Below are 22,417 nucleotides of genomic sequence, written 5' to 3' on the forward strand. Positions count from 1 at the left end.
CAAAACCAAAAGCAAAGAAAGACTTTCCAGCTCTGTTTGTGTTGAGCACCTCTCTCTTGGTTTTTTATTTTTTTCTCTCTTCTTGTTTCTTTGAAAGGCTTTCTCATTTTCCCATAACACAAGCAACATGCCAGAAGCGCCAAAGAACACACAGAAGCCAACAGATTACAGCCTGGAACTGAAGAACAAGAAGACCCTTCAGTTCATTGAGGATGTAACTTCAAACGCTGATGGAGTTCAGAAGAAAGTCCTGGAAGAGATCCTTTCACGCAATGCTCATGTCGAGTACTTGCAAAGACATGGCCTCAACGGTCACACTGATCGAGAGACTTTCAAGAAAGTCATGCCTGTCATCACCTATGAGGATATCCAGCTTCATATTGACCGTATTGCCAATGGTGATACCTCCCCAATCCTTTGTTCTAAGCCCATTTCAGAGTTCTTGACAAGGTCAGGATAACAAAAATGAAACAACCCTTTGCTTTATACATGTTGAATTTCAGTTTTTCTAATGGCAGCTTACTTCCCCTGATCTCAGAGTTCCTGTTTTTCATGTACAACAATGAATTTCTTTTTTTGGACTTTTTGAGTTGTTTTTCGTTTAAAGAAGCAAATAATAATAATAATAATGACTGTTAATGGTATGGAGTCCTATGGACACCTCCAACAGTTACAAATTGTTAAACTCGGTTATACTACTTTAACCGTCATTATTGTTTCTTGTCTTCATTACACTTTAACAGTCAATATAAATTTCTGGTTTCTTTGGCTTTTTTTTAGCTGGATCTTGGCTAAATGGGTGGTTTTGGTTTGTTCTTCAGCTCTGGGACATCAGGTGGAGAGAGAAAGTTGATGCCAACAATTGAAGAGGAGTTAGGGAGGAGGTCACTGCTCTATAGCCTATTGATGCCTGTTATGAGCCAATTTGTTCCTGGTCTAGACAAAGGCAAAGGAATGTACTTTTTGTTTATAAAATCCGAGGCTAAAACCCCTAGTGGCCTTGTGGCACGCCCAGTTCTCACTAGCTATTACAAAAGCAGCCATTTCAAAGATAGGCCTTATGACCCTTACACAAACTACACTAGCCCAAATGAAACCATTCTTTGTCCCGATTCTTACCAAAGCATGTACTCTCAAATGCTCTGTGGACTTTGCCAACACAAAGAAGTTCTCAGGGTGGGAGCTGTTTTTGCCTCTGGCTTCATCAGGGCCATCAGGTTTCTTGAAAAACATTGGCCTCTCCTTTGCAAGGATATAAGAGCCGGAACCGTTGATGCCCAAATCACAGACCAACCTGTCAGAGAGGCTGTCATGAAAATCCTGAAACCTGACCCTAAACTTGCTGATTTCATTGAGGCTGAGTGTAGCAAAGATTCGTGGCAAGGGATCATAACAAGGTTATGGCCTAATACAAAGTATGTGGATGTGATTGTGACTGGGACCATGTCACAGTATATTCCCACTCTTGATTACTATAGCAATGGCCTCCCTCTCGTCTGCACTATGTATGCATCTAGTGAATGCTACTTTGGTGTCAACCTGAAGCCTCTTTGCAAGCCAAGTGAAGTTTCCTACACTCTCATTCCCACCATGGCCTATTTTGAGTTCTTGCCAGTTCACAGGAACAATGGGGTCACTAATTCTATTTCTGTGCCCAAATCTCTCAATGAGAAAGAGCAACAACAATTGGTTGATCTTGTTGATGTTAAGCTTGGCCAAGAATACGAGCTTGTTGTCACCACTTATGCAGGTACTCAGCTACATGGATCCAGTTAACATTTTAAGAAATTTAGTATAGTTTTACTTGTCCATATCTACTGAGACTCATTGTTAAAACCAATATTTTTGCAGGACTTTACCGTTATAGAGTTGGTGATGTGCTAAGGGTAGCAGGGTTCAAGAACAAGGCACCACAATTCAATTTCATATGCAGGAAAAATGTGGTTTTGAGCATTGACTCAGATAAGACCGATGAGGTTGAACTTCAACATGCTGTCAAGAATGCAGTGAACCATTTGCTGCCATTTGATGCAACATTGGCTGAGTACACTAGTTATGCAGATACCACTACAATTCCAGGCCACTATGTGCTGTACTGGGAACTTAGCCTCAATGGCACCACCCCAATTCCTCCATCAGTTTTTGAGGACTGTTGCTTGACCATTGAAGAGTCTCTCAATAGTGTTTACCGCCAGGGGCGTGTATGTGACAAATCAATTGGACCTCTAGAGATCAAGATTGTTGAGCCAGGGACATTTGACAAGCTGATGGACTATGCCATTAGCTTGGGTGCATCAATAAACCAGTACAAGACTCCAAGATGCGTGAAATTTGCTCCCATTGTTGAGCTTTTGAACTCCAGGGCTGTGTCCAGTTACTTCAGTCCTAAATGCCCCAAATGGTTGCCTGGACGCAAGCAATGGAACATGAACTGAAGGGGAAATGGAGGGAACTCTTAATTGGTAACTTTAATTGGAAGTTCACAAGAACTGTTTTTGTGATCATCTTAGGGAAAAGTTAATGGACCCATTCTAGGATAAACCACCCCCCCCCCCCCCCTCCTTCCCTCCTCCCCTCAATGTTTTTACATTTCTTTTTCTTTCAACTCTTTTTTTTTTTTTTTTGCTGTTGTTCAATATGCATAGGGACTTTTGATTTAGCCATGTACAAAAACGGTTCATGTTTCAAGGAAAGCTCTTCCAAGCAAAAAAAAAAAGAAATTCTCTTTTCTTTTGTTTAGCTGTTCTATCTATAGATAATCATCACATTTTATGGGAATTTGGTTCTTAATTCCAGCCAGGAATCCTGCCCACTGAAGTCTCATGGGCCATTTACTAAAACGGCAAACAAGAAAGACAACTACCATAAACATCTATTCTTTTCCATTATTTTCAAGAAAAGAAAAAGCACACCAACTTTTTTCGATTGTGTTTATCCATTAACTCTTAGTAATTGTAAACTAAACTGTTGTCTTTGATTGCTCAAATGACCAACAAAACCACAATCTGAAAAGTTCAAGGCCCATCTCCTGGAATCTAATAACTCTGCAAGCCAAGTATAGTAACCTAGTTATAAATAAAGAAACAATCATACCCTTTTTTCAGTGGACCAAAAAGAGAATCAAAATCTGTCAAAAGATGATTCCAGCTTTTAATGACAGACCCTATTAGCATCAATTACATGCATAATCCTAGAAGATTAGGCTTTGATTTAGAATTATTCTCTTAAACTCAATTAGCTCCTTGCTCAATGTTCATCACATCACATCACCACTCATTAATGGTTTTTTTAACCCCAGCGATTGCTGAGACTGAAACTAGTATACAAGAACTCATCTTCAAGGATATCCAACTTCCCAACGCCATTTTCCAATTGGCCAAGCACAATATTTTATTGAATACCATCCATGATATTTTCCCATGAAGCCAAAGTTTTAAAGATATATTTAAAAGGAATGTGACAAAATTCAATGTTTATATTAAAAACAATGTCAATGTAAGCCACCTGTATGAAGTGTGTCACTTGGCCCCTACAATTTCTGTTTCCGGCCATAAAATTGGCCAGGAATTCATACAAAGGGGTCAAGAAAGAACTCGAAGACAACAACTGCTGATCGGGCACCAACTTTTGTTTTAAAGTGGCTGGGAGAGATAAGGTAGAATCAGAGGCTGTTCCCTTTGCCAGTGCCATTGTCTGAGTAAACAAACAAAAGCAGTTTTGTTTTTTCACAGAACAATTTGAGGATCCAGACAGACAATTAATAGCAGAGTCACCAGACATAAACCCCAGAAAAAAAAAATAAGAAACGAGACAGTTTTTTCAGCTTTCAGATAAAAGCCATTTTTTCTAAAAGAAATGAAAAGCATTGAAAGTGAATGAAGAGAAGATAAGGTCTTTTCTTTCTCTGCCTTTTCTTTTTCTGTGTGTCTGTTGGTTCATTGCTGTGGTGCAAGGCACTGTTGCCATGTTCAGAATGTGTTGGAAAATCTCATGATTTCTTTACTGATTTTCTTTGAGCACCATTGCCTCAAAGATTTCTCCACTCAAAAATCCCACCAATATGTTCTTAACAAATGTATTTTTACTTATGTTTATGTCACATGTGAATGACTGCTTTAATTGTTTTAGGCTTTGAATTGTGGATAACAATAATAATAATAATGATAAATAAATATGGGAAATTTTTTTTACTTTTAGGGGTTTTCAACAGGACACATTAAGGTTGCAATCACTTTATCAACTCAACTAAATTTTGTGGTTTCTTTCTTCAATGTACAATAGATGGTGATGTATATTGATGTTGAAGCTTTCTATTAGAAAGTGGAGGCATTTTTCAGGTCTTGATTGGACCTTTGCTAATGTGAGATTAGGTGTTCTTGTATAAATTAAAAGGAACAAGAAGCTCTTAATTTAATGCATGGTAACTCTACCTAAGCATGATAAACAGTTAAGCAGAATTTAAAGTCAAATTAATGAAGAGAAACAAGCCTACCCTTAATCATAACTTAAAACTTATTTTACTCCAACTGTTTGACTTTAATGGGTTTAGGATTGTGTACGCCAAGAAACCTCTGCTCCCTATTCAATCATTTTCACCTTTGAGATAGCCAAGTTGACTTTGTTTCTCATGTACCAATTTCAGCACATTATCCAAGTTAGTGAACAAGCCACAATGGTGATGAAACTTTGGTTTATCTTGTGTATGCAAGTGCCTTGATTAGCTGAATTGGGCAAAGATTGTGACCCTTGGGCACAAAACCAATTGTTAAAATATATAAAATGCCAAAGGTGCTGGTTCCCCTTATAACTAAAACATTTTTAGTTCAAAGATTTCTCCCTAAAATTTTGAATCATACAAAATGGGAATAATTGAAGAATTGACCTTCTTTAGGACAAGTCCCTAAAGTTGTGGGTGAAATTTCTTTCGAGGAAGTAACAAATGAGGTAAGCAGAAAGTGTCCCATAAATCATAGCATCTTTGTTGCCTCTATAATGCAAGGTTGAGGACTAAGCTTTTCCCACTATTAAATGCCTTCATTTGCCAATTTATACATGCTATCCTCCCCTTATCCCACTGCTTTATCCCATCTTAAAACAAAAGCTTCTTGTCAAATAGGGGTCACTTCACCAACATAATGTTTGTACATCAAATTTTCCTTTTGGTATCACATATCAGTGATAAGGTCGATATCTAGGTAGGGGGGCTAACAATCCATTCCTTAAACAAGACATTTGAAAGCAACTTTCACCTATGATTCTCATGTAGTGGGGAGGGGAAAGAAATGAAATGGTACTTTGACATAAATTATTGAAGTGATCATTCATTAATGAAAAGAGTTAAGCATGGGATGGGTGGGTGATTGCAAACAAGGCAGGGGGATCGATGGAGGGGGGGTACTTACTCCATTAGGAAAGCCCAAAACCAACCCTTTAAAGAGCAAAAGTTAAAGACGAAGGACAAATATCTTTTTGCCACAGTCACATGCTTGAACATTATCTCTTTGTTTTTCGGCCTTTCTTTTATGACTATGAAAGACAACCCCACCTTTTTTCTTTTGCTAGTGACTTATTTTTAATTAAGGGTGAATTAACCCCATGTTTAAATATTACTCAATGGAGAAAACTCTAGCATGCAACAAGATTTCCTTAATTATCTTACTCAAATGACAATGTTCCCATTTTAGGATATTTTGATTATTGAGCAATTTTAATCTCCCATGTTTGCTTTGAATATTTATTATATAGAAATGGAATTCAACACTTTTATGACAAAAACCATATACTAACTTCAAATAAGAAAAAACCCAACACTAAAAACCTTCATAATTTTTTTTAAAAAAAAAGATTCGATTTAAATTTGTCTGATTTTAATTAATGAAATGAATTTTTATAAAGGAAAATATTGATATAAATTCCTTAATTTTTTTATGAAATATTTAATTTTAAATTTATATTGATGAATATTTTCTTAATAAAATTGGGTGAAATGCAATATTTTTCTTTAATATAATTTTAATTAGATATCGTTGAAGATAGGTAGCATGGGCACAAAGGAATCGAAACCCAAAATCTATAGAATGATCAGCAGTTTGATAAATCGGCGAGGAGGACTTGAAAAGATCAAAAGGAGAGACAAAGCCACGTGTACCGTTGCCCGTAGGGTCCACGTGGCAAGGTGGGACCCAAAAGTCCATGCAGATCACGGTTCTGGAGAAGCGTAGAATCCGGGGAAATTTTTGGAATTAAATTTTGAGTTAAAAAATAATATTTGACGTGGGGACCCTTCTCAGAATGCAGCCACGTGGCAAGCAATAACCGTTGACCAGACGTACTAAACAAGGGGTCCTTTTGGGTGGGGCCGCCCTCTTGTTGTTGACACCAATCAGAGCACAGAAATCCACGTGGGGATGTTCAGCTTTTCGTTGGCCCCATGAGGATATATATAAAAAAATCAGACGCAATGCTAGCCGTTCGATTTGAAGATTTTGATATGGTTGGAAGTGACTAGGTGGAATTAAAACTGTTGGATTTTGGTGGTCTTAGGGCAAATTATTTTTAAAGTATTAATTGAGAATATCTTTGCTTGAATCTTAAAATAAGTACATTTAAATTTTAATTTTTTTTTATTTTTACTTTAACAGGAGTGAATTGGATAACTTATTGAAATAAAATTCAAATAAATTGAGAAAAAAGAAATGCTTGATATAAAGGTCTCAAAGGATGATACTGATGCTCTTATAATTTTGATTTTTTTATTTATAGAGTTTTTGTTCGATTCCAAACAGAAGATGCACTTCTACGAAAAGCACTTTCTAAAATGATTTTGATGCTGCTGAATACTTAATTTTCGTTACTTAAACGTGTTTCTAATTCAAAATATTAATATTCTTTTTATCCAATTTAAGATTAAGTTGAGTGATTCTATTGAATTAAAGTTGGAAAATACCAATTTGGACATGAGCTAATCCAATTTAAAAATAATTGTAGCATATTCTACCTCCATATATTCACAAGGTAGTGAAAGTTTCTTAATTGTTAACCTTCTAAGATTGGAAGCAAAGAGCATGATGAACTCATGCTTAATGAACACAGACCACTCTATTGCTCTTTAGTTCGGGTATAATAATCTTCATTTGATTCCCCCTTGCTTTTCTATAGATGCCCAATGAGCTAAAATAGTATAATAATCCTCCACAATGACATAATCAAGTTGGTCGTAGGAGGTGGTGGTAAGGGCGAAGATAAAAAGTTGCTAGTGGTGATAGTCGTTATTTTTTAATTTTTATTTATTTTTTATTATTTTATGTATAACTCTTAATATATATAATATGATTATTTTATAATTATTTTTTAGTCACCTTTCATGCATAATTCTGAATTTGTCATTGGGTGGTGATTATCATTTTTGAGTTTTTAATTTTTTTTATTATTATATGTATAAAATTTGAAATATATAATATAATTACCCTTTAGACACTTTTAAGGTAAAATTCCAAACTCGTCTTTGATCCTTCATTCCTCTAAAATTAACATCTCAAATGCCCAAAATTATGAATTAAAAAACAATGGTAGGAAACTAAATTGTAGAGTTGAGAGTGATTGACAGATCGGAGAAATGTTTACAAAGGGAAAGAAGCTTTATAGGGAAAAAAGTAGAGGTTTTGCTTTTGAGGGACAAATTAATCCAACAATGGTTTAATTGATGCTGATTATGAATCAAAAGATGATTTGATATGTGGACAATGAAATTTTATAACAAATAATAAAGCAAAGGATGTCGGATTGAATATCAATCTTAATAATAATATCACAGAGAGAGAGAGAGGCACACTCTCAAAACTATGAATGGTATCAAAATCCCAAACTTTTTCTCTTATGACTATGCAAATTTTGTGATTAAATATGATTGATTATGTTCTAAATATATAATTGAAAAAAGGGTAAAATTTATTTATAGAGTTCTTTGATTTCTATTCATAATCCTGCCAAATTGTATAGTCGATTTTTGGTTCAAATTGTTGTCGGAAATAAGATACATGCATATCTAGGAAAATGTCAATGGATTACATGGAAAAATGGTGAGATGATAGCTTTGAATAATGCAAGTAGGAGAGCTAATTTACAAAGTACAATAATAGAATCAATTCCTTGTCTAAAAATTTATTCTCAAAGTAGACAATTTCATTAAAAAAATTTTAAATTAAAAATTCGAAATTGTTCTCGCCAACTGTATTCACATATACGTTTGATTTTATATAACAAATTTAAGATGTTTGGATTTTTTTAATTTAGAAAATGAAACAATTTGGTCAAAAGTAGAGACAATAGATTTTCCAAAGAGGACCCCTCAAAAATGGGCATCATGTTGTGACTAAAATTTTGTAGTATTACTCATTAGGTAAACCCTAATTAAGAGCCATTCCACTAAGACAAAAAAAATACAAAAAAAAAAATTATAAAAAAGACCTAAGTTGGCCCAAAATTCACGTGAAATGGTGACTATGGCCATGTCGGATGGTTTGTGGAGGTACCTATTTGACGTCACCTCACACGTGGCCATCATCGATATGACACGTCATCAGACAATAACACGTGTGGCCCCATAGCTTATGGCCTTTGACTGTCCCAAAAAACCCCACCCACACGTGAGGGATATCTGCCTTAGTTCCCCCTTGGGCCCCTTGCTACAGGCCCAACATGCTGGCCCAAAAACATTGTCATACACAGTTTGTGGTAAAGCTGATTGATTGATAACATTCCACCATGAAACTGTGGTTACTGTCTGGTCTTGTTCAATCTGAATGATTAATTCATATTTTTCTTTTTTAGGTTTATTTCGTTTCCAATTTAAATAGATAGCAATATCATTAATTATTGGCCACTCTTGGCCAATTTGTAACTATCTTGGTACATTAATAATGTATTACAAATGTCGTAATCGTTTTATGTTCGACATGAAAATTACGTAACGTGTTGTTTGTACATTAGATGACGTGAGTTGAACAGCACTCTTGATTCTGATCCGATCCCTGTCTGATAATTGTCCTTCTCCCACTCATGCAACTTCATGTGCAAATAATTGTCAACAAGTTTGGATAGTAGTAGTTTTAAGGTCTGGTAATGGTGTCAAACTCATACCAACAAAGTAAACAAAAAACATTTGCCCTATATAATTGAAGGTGATGAAAAGATGACAGGAGCAGCTCCCTAATTTGGGAAACTTTCTTTTGGTCAAGCAACTACCTGATTTAAGGTCAAGACAAGGTTTGGTTTGTTGAGTTAGTATAAAACTTTGAAAGATTCCCTTAATTCTACTTGTACTCCTTGCTGAAATTTGTTTATTGAATACCAATCCTAGAGGGACAAGGTTGCAGTTTTACTCAGTATTATCTGGTTCAGTCTGGTCAGAAGTTCTTGTCTAATGTTCTCCTAACATCTAGCATTGTTGAATTTAACAAAACCCCAGGATAATTACAAGGGTTTGTGATGTTGATTGCTGAGGTTGAATGAGAGAAAAAAAAAAAGAAGAAGCTGATAAAGATGGATTTATGTTAATTTATGGGAGAATTTTCGGACTTTTTTGTTGTGAAATAGACACTTGGACAGCCTGCATGAATTAACTATGGCCACCTGAGGCGCATTATTCATGCAAAAAGCCTTAAAATACTCTTTCCGGTCTGCAATCTGAATTGACTGTATGTATATATTGGAACCACACTATTCATGCAGAAGCTTTGAAAAACTGGAATTTGCATCATTGATAGCTGCTTGGAAACATTGTTTAATAAGCAGAGAGAGGGTATATACCTTTTCTTTCAGAATTTATAAAGGAATTGCAGTAATCTCAGTTGGTGGAGTCAGCATTCAATCAAGTTCAAGACTGGGAAAAGATAATTTTCTTTTTTCTTGGAGTTCTTTACAAGGTATCATGTGCAACTTTTCAAGGTGATGTCTGAGACTTTGGAACAAAGATAACAACACTTGACATTATTTTCAAGTTTGAATCTATGGCAAGTTGTAATATGACCCTTAAACCACCCCTCAATTTTCAAAGACCCTTCTCTTTTTTCTTGGTTTTTTAGGCTTTTCTTAACTGCTAAAATCCTAGGGGTTTTTTTGTCTCAGCAATGATTATTCAACTATATTCTGATGTTGGGTTATGTTAAGAAGTATATGTCCATGTCTTCCTACCATCTAACACTGCTAAACTCAACTGATTAAACAGCCTTCCTTTCTTTCTGTGTCCATGTCTTCCTACCATCTAACACTGCTAATATTTCAACCGATTAAACAGCCTTCTTCTCTAACAGAACCAGCAGGTTTCATCTTCAAATACATGGAAAAGACTAAATCAAATGATATACAATATGCCCAAACATGTTTGAATGTCTACCCCATTGAGATCAGTGATGATGATAATAATAATAATAATAATAATAAAAAGTCAACTAAACCACTCTTTGAGCTAGCTTTATAATATTGTCTTCTTATCTGCTATCTCCCACTAACTACTCTGGTTACTTAAACAAGTTGATTTTGACACTGTTTTCAAGCTTCCATCACTGACTGCTAGTTAAAAAAATAATTTTGCATTTGAAGAAGAGGAGGAATGGGCCAAAAGTGGTTGAGGAGTTGCTGATATTTCAAATCTGTTATTTTCAATAATGATGTGTGTCTGCTTAGATGTCAAATAGTTTGGAGAATCATTCCAACAAATTCTTCTTGGAAGAATTCCTCAAGTTGGGCCATAGCCCCAGGAAGCTTCAGTTAAGCCCACTTTCATGGCTTGGCCTTACCTTGGCCAAGTTGCTCCATTCTTGACCATACTCCAAGTGACTTAAGTTTCACCTCTTTCTTGGTTCCATTTCTTTCTTCATCTGACCAGTACAATCCAGTTATGTAGTAAATAATGGGAAAAGAAGTGAAACTAGCTTCAAAAGGTCACAAGGAAACTCTATTTTTTAACCATTGACATGAAACAGGACATAATTGGGATTAGAATTCAACATGAAAAAGGTTACAATGCCATTATTCTGCTGCTAGGTGAAGAAAACAGTAATGAACCAGAATATAGCTTCAAATGCATGTCTTTGCATCTGAAGCATTCTAGCACATTCATTAAAATGAAGTTCCACTCTGACCCAAAATTTTAGGATAACAGTTTGCTGCTCCAGTTTTCACAGCATTTGACTTATATTTCAAATCAGAGTATCAGCAAGAGCAAAAGTCCTCTAGCCAGGAATTGAAACCAAGTCCTGAGGCATACCAAATCTAAATAAAGTTCAGGCTGTAATGCACTTGCATGTAGCAAAAACTCATGCATAATTCTATGTGACATATGCATCTGTTACTTATTTCTAAGCTTCTTCTGTCACCAGTAAAAGTAGCTTGAATTCCGCAAGGTGATCAACAGAACATCATTTTAGTGTAGATTTTAGCAAACTCAAATTTTTCAGAGAGGACCCAAGAACATGTGAAAATGAGAATTGATAGTAACACTGGATAATCAGGTTGTAAGACCCAATTCTCCTTTAGGCCCAAGGAGATCAATTATGGAACTGATTTACTATCTACATCATTAATGAATATGTTAGTACAGTTTCTGGAACCAGAAATAGCATCTTTTTGTTAATGTCATTGTCGAGTAAGTACAAGCAAGAATGTCATGTACCTTAATGCAAAGATTTCAAAGATTACAGAATTTGAGCAGAAGCTGAAGTAGCTAAATCAAGGCTCCTCACGAGTGAGGGATGGTAATGGGTACCCTATAAAGATGTATTCGTCGTTATCCAATCCAATTATATAAAGTATGCATATTATCCATTTAAGTTGGAGATGAATTCGGATAATAAATATAAAATAAATAATCAGGAACTATTACAATTCAAATTTATGAATTTTAGATTTTAAGCCCACAAAAACAATTGACACAAACTCAAATTTTTATTCTTAGCCCAGGCTCTTTGTTTGAGCCCAAACTCAAATACTGATATCAACTTCCTTAAAGCCTTCAAACCTTGTAACATTTTACTTCAAAGTCCAGAAAATATCACAATCTAATCTCTTCTCCTCGCCCTCTCTCTGGCTGACACTTCCAATGGCAAGTCTCTTAAACCCTTCTTCTCTCCTTCTACGCCCCAAACCCTTCCTTTCAACTCGTCTCCAACCCACCCCACCTCTTTCTCTCCGAGTCAACTCACTGACTCATCACCTTCCTTCAACATCAGCTCGTCTTCCTCGTTCCGTCAAAGCTGCAGCACTTGACAGTGACTATTCACCCAAGAGGAGCAGCAGCAATGAGCCGAGGGAAACGATAATGTTGCCTGGATGTGATTATAATCATTGGCTTATTGTTATGGAGTTCCCTAAAGACCCTGCGCCTACAAGAGAGCAAATGATTGAGACATATCTTAACACTCTTGCTACTGTCCTTGGCAGGTGAGACTTTGTGGGATTCTTTTGTTTTGTTGAAAAAAGACTGAAAGGTATGGAATTTTGATGTAACTTTTTGTGGGTTCTGCTTGGTCTTTTATGAAGTGTTTGAAAACTCCTCTTTTCGTGTTTTCTGGATTTGCTTTTGTTGCCTTTGGGAATGTCAAATTTTGGTGAGATTGTTTGTGGTTTTTGCTTTCTTTTATGATGTAAGTGTTTTAGGTTCTTTATGATATATAGAAAGTGAATTCCTTTGTTTAATAGTTGTAGTGAGTTTAAGGTCCGGAGTTTATTATAGTTATGTATCTAATTGTTTGAGAAGTTATGATGGAGCCTTGAGTTAAATGAAAGAAATAAGATTGAAAAATACATTGCTTACAAGCATTTGAATGACCCTAATTAGTAGTTGCCAATGAAGTCTCGCATAGAGTAAAGAGGAAAAGAGTTGGCCCTTTGCAATTCATCTGGTTTATCTAAAGCCTTTGAGACCTCATTATAACAGTTTATTCTTAGAAATTGAAGCTAGTTAGGGCAGAATCTTTGGCTTGGGCTAGAAATATATCTGTTTACCTGAATCTGCTGACTCAGCTTTGTGATAGAATTAGTTATTGTCAAGAACTCACGAGCATAACTGGTTTGTTTGAGCTGCATTTATATATATCAGTGAAGCTCACAACTCATATGTCTCTTTTTCTGGCCGTCTGCTGTCTTGTTCAATGCCAGATATCATGAACAAGCCTTTCTTAGTTATGAACATGAGATCTGCATTTCTTTGTCCATGTGTTTAATCATTAAGAGCCTGTTATGTGTAATAATTTAACATACGATAAGCACCATTTCCATCAGTACATGTGTATCTAGTAATTGTAATAAAGGACCCTTAGAGATGATTTTTTTCTTCTTTATCACAGCATGGAAGAAGCAAAGAAGAACATGTATGCTTTTAGCACCACTACATATACAGGGTTCCAATGTACTGTATCAGAAGAAACCTCTGAAAAGTTTAAGGGTAAGTAGATTTATCAGGAACTTGTTTGTTTAAACTATGTTGTTATTTGTGACTTAAGAATGAATTTCTATTCTTTTGGGTGTAGGATTGCCTGGAGTTCTGTGGGTGCTGCCTGATTCCTACATAGATGTCAAAAATAAAGATTATGGAGGTTGGTTGGGCATATTAACTTTAGTCATGCAAAGAAATCTTTTGTTTTTACCAGACCCTATATTATGGTCATATAATGTGCTTTTGCATGTTTTAGGTGATAAATATATCAATGGCGAAATAATTCCCTGCAAATACCCTACTTATCAACCAAAGCCAAGAAAAGAATCAAAATATGTGAACAGAAGATATGAAAGACGAAAAGATGGTCCTCCTGCTGGACAGTTCAGACCAAAGCAAGCAGCAAATCAGTCAGAATCATCATCTTGACAAGGTACCAGAAACGCCTTTTTATACTCCTGTTTGTTATGTGGTCTAAAGTTTAATTTTTATCTGACAACTTATTTTCTTTTGTTGACAGTTAATAAATGTTTCACTGCAAGGATGATTGCTACTTGGCAAGCTGATATCACTACTCTGCATGTTATTGGAACACTTGTTCTGGGGTAGCATATATCTGTTCTATAAATTTTCCCTTGTAAAGCCTTTGTGGTAGTTTTATGCGAACTGAATTAGACCTATATGATTTTATTATTTAAAACATTGTCGATTAAGAAGTATGTTAGCAAACATGTTATCTTTGATCTCACATCAGATCTATTTCCGTGTAACTTTGAGCTATATGGATGCAGTTGACCTTTTGGTAATCAGATGGATTTTGGTTATATGTGCTTGCTTTGGTTTCCCGTTGCCTTTGTCTTGGCCAACTTTGTGTATATGAGGGCATGCAGAGCACTTAGATATAAACACAGTTTGACAAAACGCTATGAACTTCTATGCAGAAAGCCTTGATTTATGTATTAATTGATGAATGTGGGATATATTCATGTAACCAATCTTGAAATCTAGTACTCGTGAACCAAAAGCTAGGTGTTTGAGCTTTCATTGTACGAGTAGAATCTTGCTAAAACCAAATTTCCTACATTGTTGAATAACAATATGATTATTCTCTATCATTCTGTGGACTTAAAACGAGTTATATCATCAGTTCACTATGTTAACTAACTAATTTAAGGAGTTATTTCGGGATCATTGCTTGGCACTGAGTAGTTTTGAGCCTTTTGGCATTGACACAAATGACAATGACAAGCTGAAGGTTGATGTTTTGTGTTATTTGCGTTAGTGATTACAGTTTAAAGGCCTACTTCCACACATTTTCATATAGTTTCAAAGGAAAGGTAAATAGTCAATCGAAGTTAACTATACCAAACAGTTCTATCCAAATGAAGGGGGAAAAAGAACATTGCGACTCGTTTCATAGATTTTGAAAATTATTGGTACATTCAAATCCGTAAGTAAGCTTTAATAAGATACTAATTTCTGCAGATTATTTGATGATATAACAGCTGCTTTCTGTTAAAAAAAAAACTCAGACTTAGAAGAACTTGTAAGCCTTGGGCACGACGATCACGTCCCCATCTTCAAGAGTGAAAGACTCTGCAAGCTTGGCTGTGTAATACTACTTAATGCAACACTTTAGTTCTCTTCTGTCATTTCCTCCAAACTCCTAGCTTTTCAATGTTGCAAGGAAACGATTTCAACATGTAACAATGACTAACTTCCACATATCTTATTCGCGGCATCACATTCTGCAGCAAATCCCACTCCACCTGTAGCCTCGCCAGGAACTTGAGACAAAGACCTTCAACCTTCCAAGTGACTGTCTTGCCACCCTCGAAGCTAGGGTGCATGAATTGCAGGTCTCCATTTTCAATACAAAGATACTGCAATTGACGGAGTGACTCAGGATTTATCCACATTGGTGTGGTTACACCACGGTAATACCTGAGGTACAGCTCCTCAAGATGTGGTGGAGGAGACAAGGCATCTAGTTTCCGGAAAATCTCCTCTTTCTCGCATCCTTCGGTGTTGATTGATAAAACCTTTAGTTGTTTGAGGCGGGACAGGACAGTCAGTTCCTGTTCTGCAATGTCGCTTTCTTCGCTTATGTTTACTCGCAGCACTTTAAGCTGTGACAGGCCTTGGAGCTCACCTAAACGACAGCCATTCCTGTCTGCTGCACTTGGTACTGTGAATCCTGACAGCTCTTGAAGATTTGAGAGCCTCCCTAGCCCCTGAGGGAGATATTGGATAGGACAGTACCCTATGTCCAATACATTTAACTTCTGCAGATTTGTGATCGACGAGGGCAGTTTCTGTAGATTGTTGCATCCAGTTAAAACCAAAAGCTGGAGGTTTCGGAGCTCTCCGATTAACTGTGGCAGTTCCTTAAGGGCAGCAACTCCTCTTAGGTTTAGATATACTAGGCGTTCAAGGGAGGTGATCCAGCGCAGTAGTTTCTGAATGGGAATGTTATCTAACTTATTCTGTGAGAAATCCAACACCCTGAGGGACTTTACTCTGAACAGTGGGATGGTCCTATCAAAGTCAACTGAAGAGCTGCTCATCATCAGGAAAGCCCGGAGCTTCGATTTTCTATTCAGTGATTTCATATCTTCTTCACCTGTAACACCCAAACGCCTGGATCGTACAGTAGGTATTTGCTTGCCATGTTCATCAAAGCTGCAAAAGGCCTCTTCTCTAGCAATTTTAATGGTCAAGTCTCTGACAAGATCATGCATCTTGCAACTATAGACTCTTCCATCAAAACCTCTCTGCTTGACAACTTCAACAAGGCATCTACCAATGAGCTCCGACAGGTAATCAAATGCTAATTCTATTGCTGTTCTGGTGTCTTTTCCCTGGACGAAACCCTCTCCAACCCACCAATGAACCAACTGCTCAGCACTTATCACCGAGTCCTCTGGATAGATGGAGAAACATAATAGACACTGCTTCAGGCGAGTAGGCAGCTCATCGTAACTCAATTGTAAGGAAGCCATTACTGAGCTTTCACCTTCTCTAGTGGCCAATTCCTCATGGAAATTGTTGTAAATCCGTCTCCAAACATCAGTTGACAGAGTTTTTGATTTCAGCAAGCCTCCTACTGTCTTAATAGCTAGCGGAAGTCCACTGCATTTCTTCACTATATCTTTCCCTAGTTCTTCCAACTCATAGTGCTGTTTTGCTTCCTTTTCTGAAGAAAATGCAATTCTACAGAATAAGGCCCAGCTTTCTTCATCATTGAGAGTTCGGGGTTGGTGAATTCGAGCTTTCTCCACCCCCATCTCCGTGGCAACACTTTCTTTCCGTGTAGTGATTATTATAGCATTGCTCTGCCCCTGCCTCTTGGGTAGTCCAGCAAGTAATCTTTCCCACCAGCCATGAGCACTCCAGACATCATCCATCACGATCAGATAGTCCTTACCTTCAAGTGCATTTTTAATCTTTGGCAGCATTTGACCCATATCCAGTCCATAAGTATCCTCTCCCAGTTGTTTCAGAATGGTCTTCATGATCTCTTCCTCATTGACAGTCTGAGATATTGACACCCAAATCCTCTCCTCAAATCGCTCGAGGATCATATCATTGTTGTAGATCTTCTGGGTTATGGTTGTTTTCCCCAAACCCCCCATCCCCACAATCCCAACTTGGTGTAACAGTTTTTTCGTAGGAAGAATCCACCCTATAATCTTCTGTGTATCTTCTGCCAAACCAACTATGCTGGATTCATCAAAAGCTGGTGACGTCCACCTCCTAGCGATACTGCCACCATCATCATGGACACTCTGCTGTCCAATTGTCTTGAAATAGGTTTTCAAGATCTTCTGCATCTTCTCTATCCGTCCATTAATCTCTTTCAGCTTTTTCCCAGTTCGATGCTGAAAGATCATCTTACGATGGAGGAAATTGTTGCAGTGGAAAACTTCTTCCTGGTATTCAGCTCTAAGTAAGCAATCTGTCAGTATATCCTCCGCATCATAAGTCAATTCTCTGATCATGCTTAGAGTTGTCTTCACGGTTTCCTCCTTCCTTTTCAGCTTGTTAGCATCAGCAAGAAAGGATTTCATCAGGTCAAGCTGCGTCTTCAGCTCCATGAACTGGCTTCGAAATTCAAGCACACGACCACTATGCTCTTTCAGTGCATCAATCAACTTCCCTGCTACAACTTCTATGATAGCATCTGCCATCTTTTTCCGTTGCTGACCTGCAAAATCCAGCATTATAGATTTTATATCATCAAATCTGATAAATCATGTTTAATTAATCGGCGTGCTGAAGATGTAAGTTCTATCTATGTAATTATTCAGTAGTTGAAAATATCTATGGCGCATTACTGTTAGTATTCTGTCCCCTCCCCCCTACCTGCATCCTTCTCTTTACCACCATCCCTTCTTTGTTTCAGATCGATAACAATAACTTTGATCATTTGCTTCGTGGAGTAGCATCTTTTAACGCACATAAACATTAACATTCTATACCCTATTTGATTCAATTTCCAATGACAATTTTGATCATGATTCTAGTTAGCATGTTATAAACATTATCTAAATCTCTTTCATCCTTTCTCCCTTTGGCCTGCTCTCCTTTTCGTAACTCCTTTCCTAAAGGCTAAACGGATGCAAGTGGAAAGGGGAGGAAGAACAGAGAAAGAAGGGAATTCTAAGTGCAATTCAGAACACAGGAAAAAAAAAGGAGGAGAACATCAACATGAACAGAAGCATTCAGATACCTACTCAGATGTTTCTTAGTGGTTCTATGATTATCTCTAGTCCGTATGAACAGTAAATCCTGAAAATCTGAGTGTTTGTGGATTGAAGCAAATTGATAACCAATTAAACAGGAAATATTGAAAACAACATGAACATGAAGATAAATTCAAGGACTTACTCAGATGTTTCTTTCAGATATTATAGTATCCGACGATTATGAACTTCAAATCCTGAGAAACATCAAGTTTTGGGAACGAAAACACATCAACAATCACCTTTGTGAAAAGTTAATATATCTATGAAGATAAATCTGAAGAGACATTGAAAACATGGATCAAACCTGAAGTTGAGGGGAGTTGCTTGACTCAGATGAGAGAGGTAGTTCATGTTGGAAGGGAAGGACCTTGCAATCTAAGGTCTTATATGGTAAACAAACCATTGAAAAAACTTGTTCTTCCTTGAAATTGCTCATTTTTTATTTTCCTATCCACCATCCGAGTTCAAATGATTGTCAATTAAGACTAACATTAAATGATGTTAAAAATGATCATAGTCCAATGGCAATCCCAGGCTTTCTCTAGTGTAAACAGGAGAAAAGTTGATGACAGCCGATTACAGAATAGGATAGTGGACTGTCATCTTCCATCATCCTTACTCGTTTCCTTTAAATTTTGATTCAATTAACAGGGTAAATGGGATTAGGGTCCTACCACTAGATTTGCCACTAAATCCTGCTTGTTGACAGAACCTGGAAACTCATTTCTTGGCAATTCAGAAGATCATACTGATCTTGTTTCCTTAAAACCTTTTTTGATCCTCATTTCAAAAGGAAATTATATATCAGTAACAAAATTGCAACCACAAATTGTTTCATGTGATCATCTTTATAGCAGAATTTATCATTGGAATAACATTGAAAGTTGACTGACTGCAAACTTGTCAGATTATCAGCTCCTGAATCAAAAGAATAAAGACTTGCAGAAGGATTACAAAATACATAAGACAGAGGGGAATGTGAGACTTACCAAGCTGAAAAAGGTTGGTATGGGTGTGAGCCTGTGAATCTGCCAATGACCAGAACCTTATTTCTTTTCTTTTTTCTTTTTTTTTATTTGTTTCTTTTTCTGGTGGGAATGGAAAGCTAATCCTTTCTATCATCTAGCAAGGTAAAGATAAACTTAATTTACTATAACTTAAACTTGAAGAAGTAAGTTTGATTATTCTTTGAGTTTGATCTACTACAACTTAAACTTAAGTTAAATCTAAGTAAACTTAATTCACTTTCATCCCTCATGGCATCCCTTTCTAATACCATTTTTTTCCTTTTTTTCATTTCTCCCCACTCCCTGGACCCTTGACCACTGAGAGCCCTGTCACACCATGTCTCCATTAGCCTAAAGGCTTAATTCAAAGCGGGGGGTTGTTCTTCTCCTTTTCCCTTGATTTGGAAAGGGAGGAGAAAAAAGAAAGTGAGAGAGAGAGAGAGAGAGAGAGAGAGAATAAGAGACATTGATAGATGATACAAGAGAGAGAATGCAACAATGACAAGAGTTCCCCAGTGCCTTTACAACATTTTCCATCTGCCATTGATTGTATTTTAAGTGAACACACCACTTTTTTTTTTCTTTTGTTATTGGAACATGAACTGAAAATCTAATTTTATGCTTCTTTTTTTTTTAATTTAAATTTGATATGGGTATCTATTGAAAAGGATTGATGAACATGATTTTTTTTCTTCCAAGAAGAATTGACCACCACAATTGACGCCATTATTCACAAGTTCTGATTGCCTCCCATGTACCATTCTTTTCTTTCACCTTTCTAGCTAATTCACAACTGCAAACTTTGTTAAAGCTTGATCATGAATTCATGTCAAAGAAGAAAAAGGTGAATGCAATTCAACCATGATTGAATTTGACTGCCATAAGGTGAAAGCATGTGCTTTTTTTGACACCATTTTTTGTGCTTGGAGAATGGGGTGAATCCCCATTTTTCAGTCTTCCCCATTATTCCCCCTTGCCCATGATTCAGCCAACTGATCATTTCACGTAGTTAGTGTAGACAAAAGTCAACCAAAATGAGAACATGAAAATTAAATAAAGAGCAATAGCTTCAAATGAAATTGGGTTATGTACTTTGCCTTTTGAAACAAGTGAATCACCATTTCTATCGCCTTAAGTCTCAAAATTTCATATCAATATAACCATCATTCCCTTATATATGGGATATGCTTAAAAGCAATAACAAAGCAACCTTTGATCAACTAGAAAATATAAATGAAATTGGGTTTATTAGCTTATAAACAAACAAAAAGATCTCATTAAGAAAAAGACAAAAAAAAAACCCAATATATATATATGTATATATAAAAAGAAAAATGAAAACAAGCTTTCTTTGATGTATTTGAGAGATTATCTTTCTCAATTTCTTTTGACTTTTTGTGAAAGTTGATGGACCTTATACCAAGAACAAGATATAACAAATCATTCTTGAAAACAAAGAGAATATATTAGAAAAAAGCACTTTTCCTTTTTCTTCAACATGTGAGCTAGTTTAGTTAGCTATCTATATATATATATATATATATATATATATTCAATTATGAATGCATCCTACATAACTAGCTTACACTTTACTTATAGAATAAACTTTAATAAGCTAATTCACATAATTAAATTTTATTCCATATGTTAAAATAATTGTATGTATTATTTAAATATAATTAAATTATGAATAAAATTAATTATATGTATATATATATCATTCACCTATGTAATACGTAATATTATAAATTTGCTTTAATCATGATATTAATTCTATAAATATGGAAAACAAAGAAATGTGAAGAAAGATTATAAGATAGTGACATTTTAATTATAATATATAGTAAAGATGAACAAAAAAGGGTTAATATACTTATTATTATTATAACAGAGCATGCTGGGTATGGAGATTTGCATGTTTTTAATGAAGAAAATAACACAACATCAAATCTTAATCATTAGTAAACATAATGTAGACATAATAATGATTAGCAGTGATTTATAACCTTCTCGTTTCTTGAGGAATGCCCTTGTTTTAAGCTCTCTTTTTCTTCCTTCGAGACTCTCACCATTTCTTATTATTTTGTTTATCTCAATTTAATTCTTTAATGGCCCAAGATCCCACTTTCCCTTCGTAACTTGAATTTTATTTTTAAATATAAATATTATATGTTGATAGTATATTAAATAATTATTTATTTACGATAGTATAATGCTGAATTAATATGTTTTAAAATCATAAAAAAAGGAATAAAAGGTAAAGATAAGTATTAAGTAATGTTAACCTCATCTGCTTTATGTCTTGTATCATTGAAAAATTGGCTTTAAAAGATGTCTATGACTTCAAGAATCCTTATTACTTGTTGAGGAACCAATACCAGAGAACAAGAATCTATTTTCTTTTTGTAAAATTAAAGGCAAAATTCTGTCTTCTTCCCCAAAACAAAAGGAAACACAAAGAGAATCAAAATCTAGCATTGTGAAAATTTTTGTCTAGTGTATATACTATCATACCAAAAATAATATAAAAAACAAAAAAAACCTACTTTTTTAAAAAAATAAAAAAACCCAAAAATATATAGTAAATATAGCAAATACTTCATTAAATAACCCGAAAAAGTTCATTTTAAATTAATATAGATAGAAATAATGACACCAGAAGTAAATGATTTTTTTTTTTTGGAAAAATTTGTGTCTTAAAAAAACATTATTTTCTTAAAAAATTACCAAAATAATAATTTAAGAGGTAAAGAAAGAATTTAAATTATTTATTTTATAATTTAATAATAATAGTGATGCTGTTGGGACATTAGATTCCATTACAGAAAGAGGCCACGGAAATGTCACGCGTGGGGACCTGCATGACCCACACGTGGGCCAGTTTCCGCACCGGCAACCTGCTTTTTACCTTGACCCATCACGCCCCCAGCACAATCCAAACGCTCGTGACCATCTGACCAACGGGAGTGCCAAGTTGCCGGTCACCCTTGGTCCACGTGTGTCAAATCATTTGGCTGGGTCACCTACCCTAGGGTTCCCCCGTCCGTAACGCAATCATTACCCCTCAAGAAAACAAAAAAAGGAAAAAACAAAGGACTTTGTCCTCTTAACAGTTTGAGGTTACTGTCCCTTCAATGACTCTCTCACCCTTTTCCTTTCCCAGAGTGGCAAAAAGGTGAATTAAGAATCTGTTTGTCCCTTTTTGTCAGAAATATTTTTTTCCCTTATAT

The 22,417-nt window shown here is 35.8% G+C and overlaps 3 protein-coding genes across 5 annotated transcripts; 2 read left to right on the forward strand and 1 right to left on the reverse strand.

The window, feature by feature from the left end:
* LOC18593723 (indole-3-acetic acid-amido synthetase GH3.6) lies at nt 1-2,774 on the forward strand. The gene is made up of 3 exons (XM_007021077.2): nt 1-450; nt 822-1,750; nt 1,852-2,774. The coding sequence occupies exons 1-3, from the start codon at nt 128-130 to the stop codon at nt 2,433-2,435; spliced, it is 1,836 nt and encodes a 611-aa protein (XP_007021139.2). The 5' UTR covers nt 1-127; the 3' UTR covers nt 2,436-2,774.
* LOC18593724 (multiple organellar RNA editing factor 9, chloroplastic) lies at nt 12,016-14,258 on the forward strand. The gene is made up of 5 exons (XM_007021078.2): nt 12,016-12,438; nt 13,344-13,441; nt 13,527-13,592; nt 13,689-13,865; nt 13,953-14,258. The coding sequence occupies exons 1-4, from the start codon at nt 12,098-12,100 to the stop codon at nt 13,859-13,861; spliced, it is 678 nt and encodes a 225-aa protein (XP_007021140.2). The 5' UTR covers nt 12,016-12,097; the 3' UTR covers nt 13,862-13,865; nt 13,953-14,258.
* LOC18593725 (disease resistance RPP13-like protein 4) lies at nt 14,816-19,627 on the reverse strand. Of its 3 annotated transcripts, XM_018124046.1 has the most exons (4): nt 19,170-19,258; nt 18,485-18,627; nt 18,323-18,374; nt 14,816-17,639 (listed from the first exon to the last, which is right to left on the reverse strand). In XM_018124046.1, the coding sequence occupies exon 4, from the start codon at nt 17,620-17,622 to the stop codon at nt 15,082-15,084; it is 2,541 nt and encodes an 846-aa protein (XP_017979535.1). In that variant the 5' UTR covers nt 17,623-17,639; nt 18,323-18,374; nt 18,485-18,627; nt 19,170-19,258; the 3' UTR covers nt 14,816-15,081. The 3 variants fall into 3 exon arrangements, with proteins under 3 accessions (XP_017979535.1, XP_007021141.2, XP_007021144.2); XM_007021079.2 differs by lacking the exon at nt 18,485-18,627 and having other exon boundaries at nt 19,170-19,261; XM_007021082.2 differs by lacking the exons at nt 18,323-18,374; nt 18,485-18,627 and having other exon boundaries at nt 19,170-19,627.

This window comes from Theobroma cacao, chromosome 7 (genome assembly GCF_000208745.1).
Source record: "Theobroma cacao cultivar B97-61/B2 chromosome 7, Criollo_cocoa_genome_V2, whole genome shotgun sequence".
In the NCBI taxonomy this organism is placed as follows: Eukaryota; Viridiplantae; Streptophyta; class Magnoliopsida; order Malvales; family Malvaceae; genus Theobroma; species Theobroma cacao.

Coding starts and splice junctions, on each gene's coding strand:
- LOC18593723 (XM_007021077.2), top strand. CDS start 128: ATGCCAGAAGCGCCAAAGAACACACAGAAGCCAACAGATTACAGCCTG. Junction 451..821: donor ATTTCAGAGTTCTTGACAAG/GTCAGGATAACA, acceptor TTTGTTCTTCAG/CTCTGGGACATCAGGTGGAG. Junction 1,751..1,851: donor TGTTGTCACCACTTATGCAG/GTACTCAGCTAC, acceptor ATATTTTTGCAG/GACTTTACCGTTATAGAGTT.
- LOC18593725 (XM_007021082.2), bottom strand. CDS start 19,302: ATGATAGAAAGGATTAGCTTTCCATTCCCACCAGAAAAAGAAACAAAT. Junction 17,640..19,169: donor TACCAACCTTTTTCAGCTTG/GTAAGTCTCACA, acceptor TGGATTTTGCAG/GTCAGCAACGGAAAAAGATG.
- LOC18593724 (XM_007021078.2), top strand. CDS start 12,098: ATGGCAAGTCTCTTAAACCCTTCTTCTCTCCTTCTACGCCCCAAACCC. Junction 12,439..13,343: donor CTTGCTACTGTCCTTGGCAG/GTGAGACTTTGT, acceptor TCTTTATCACAG/CATGGAAGAAGCAAAGAAGA. Junction 13,442..13,526: donor AACCTCTGAAAAGTTTAAGG/GTAAGTAGATTT, acceptor TTTTGGGTGTAG/GATTGCCTGGAGTTCTGTGG.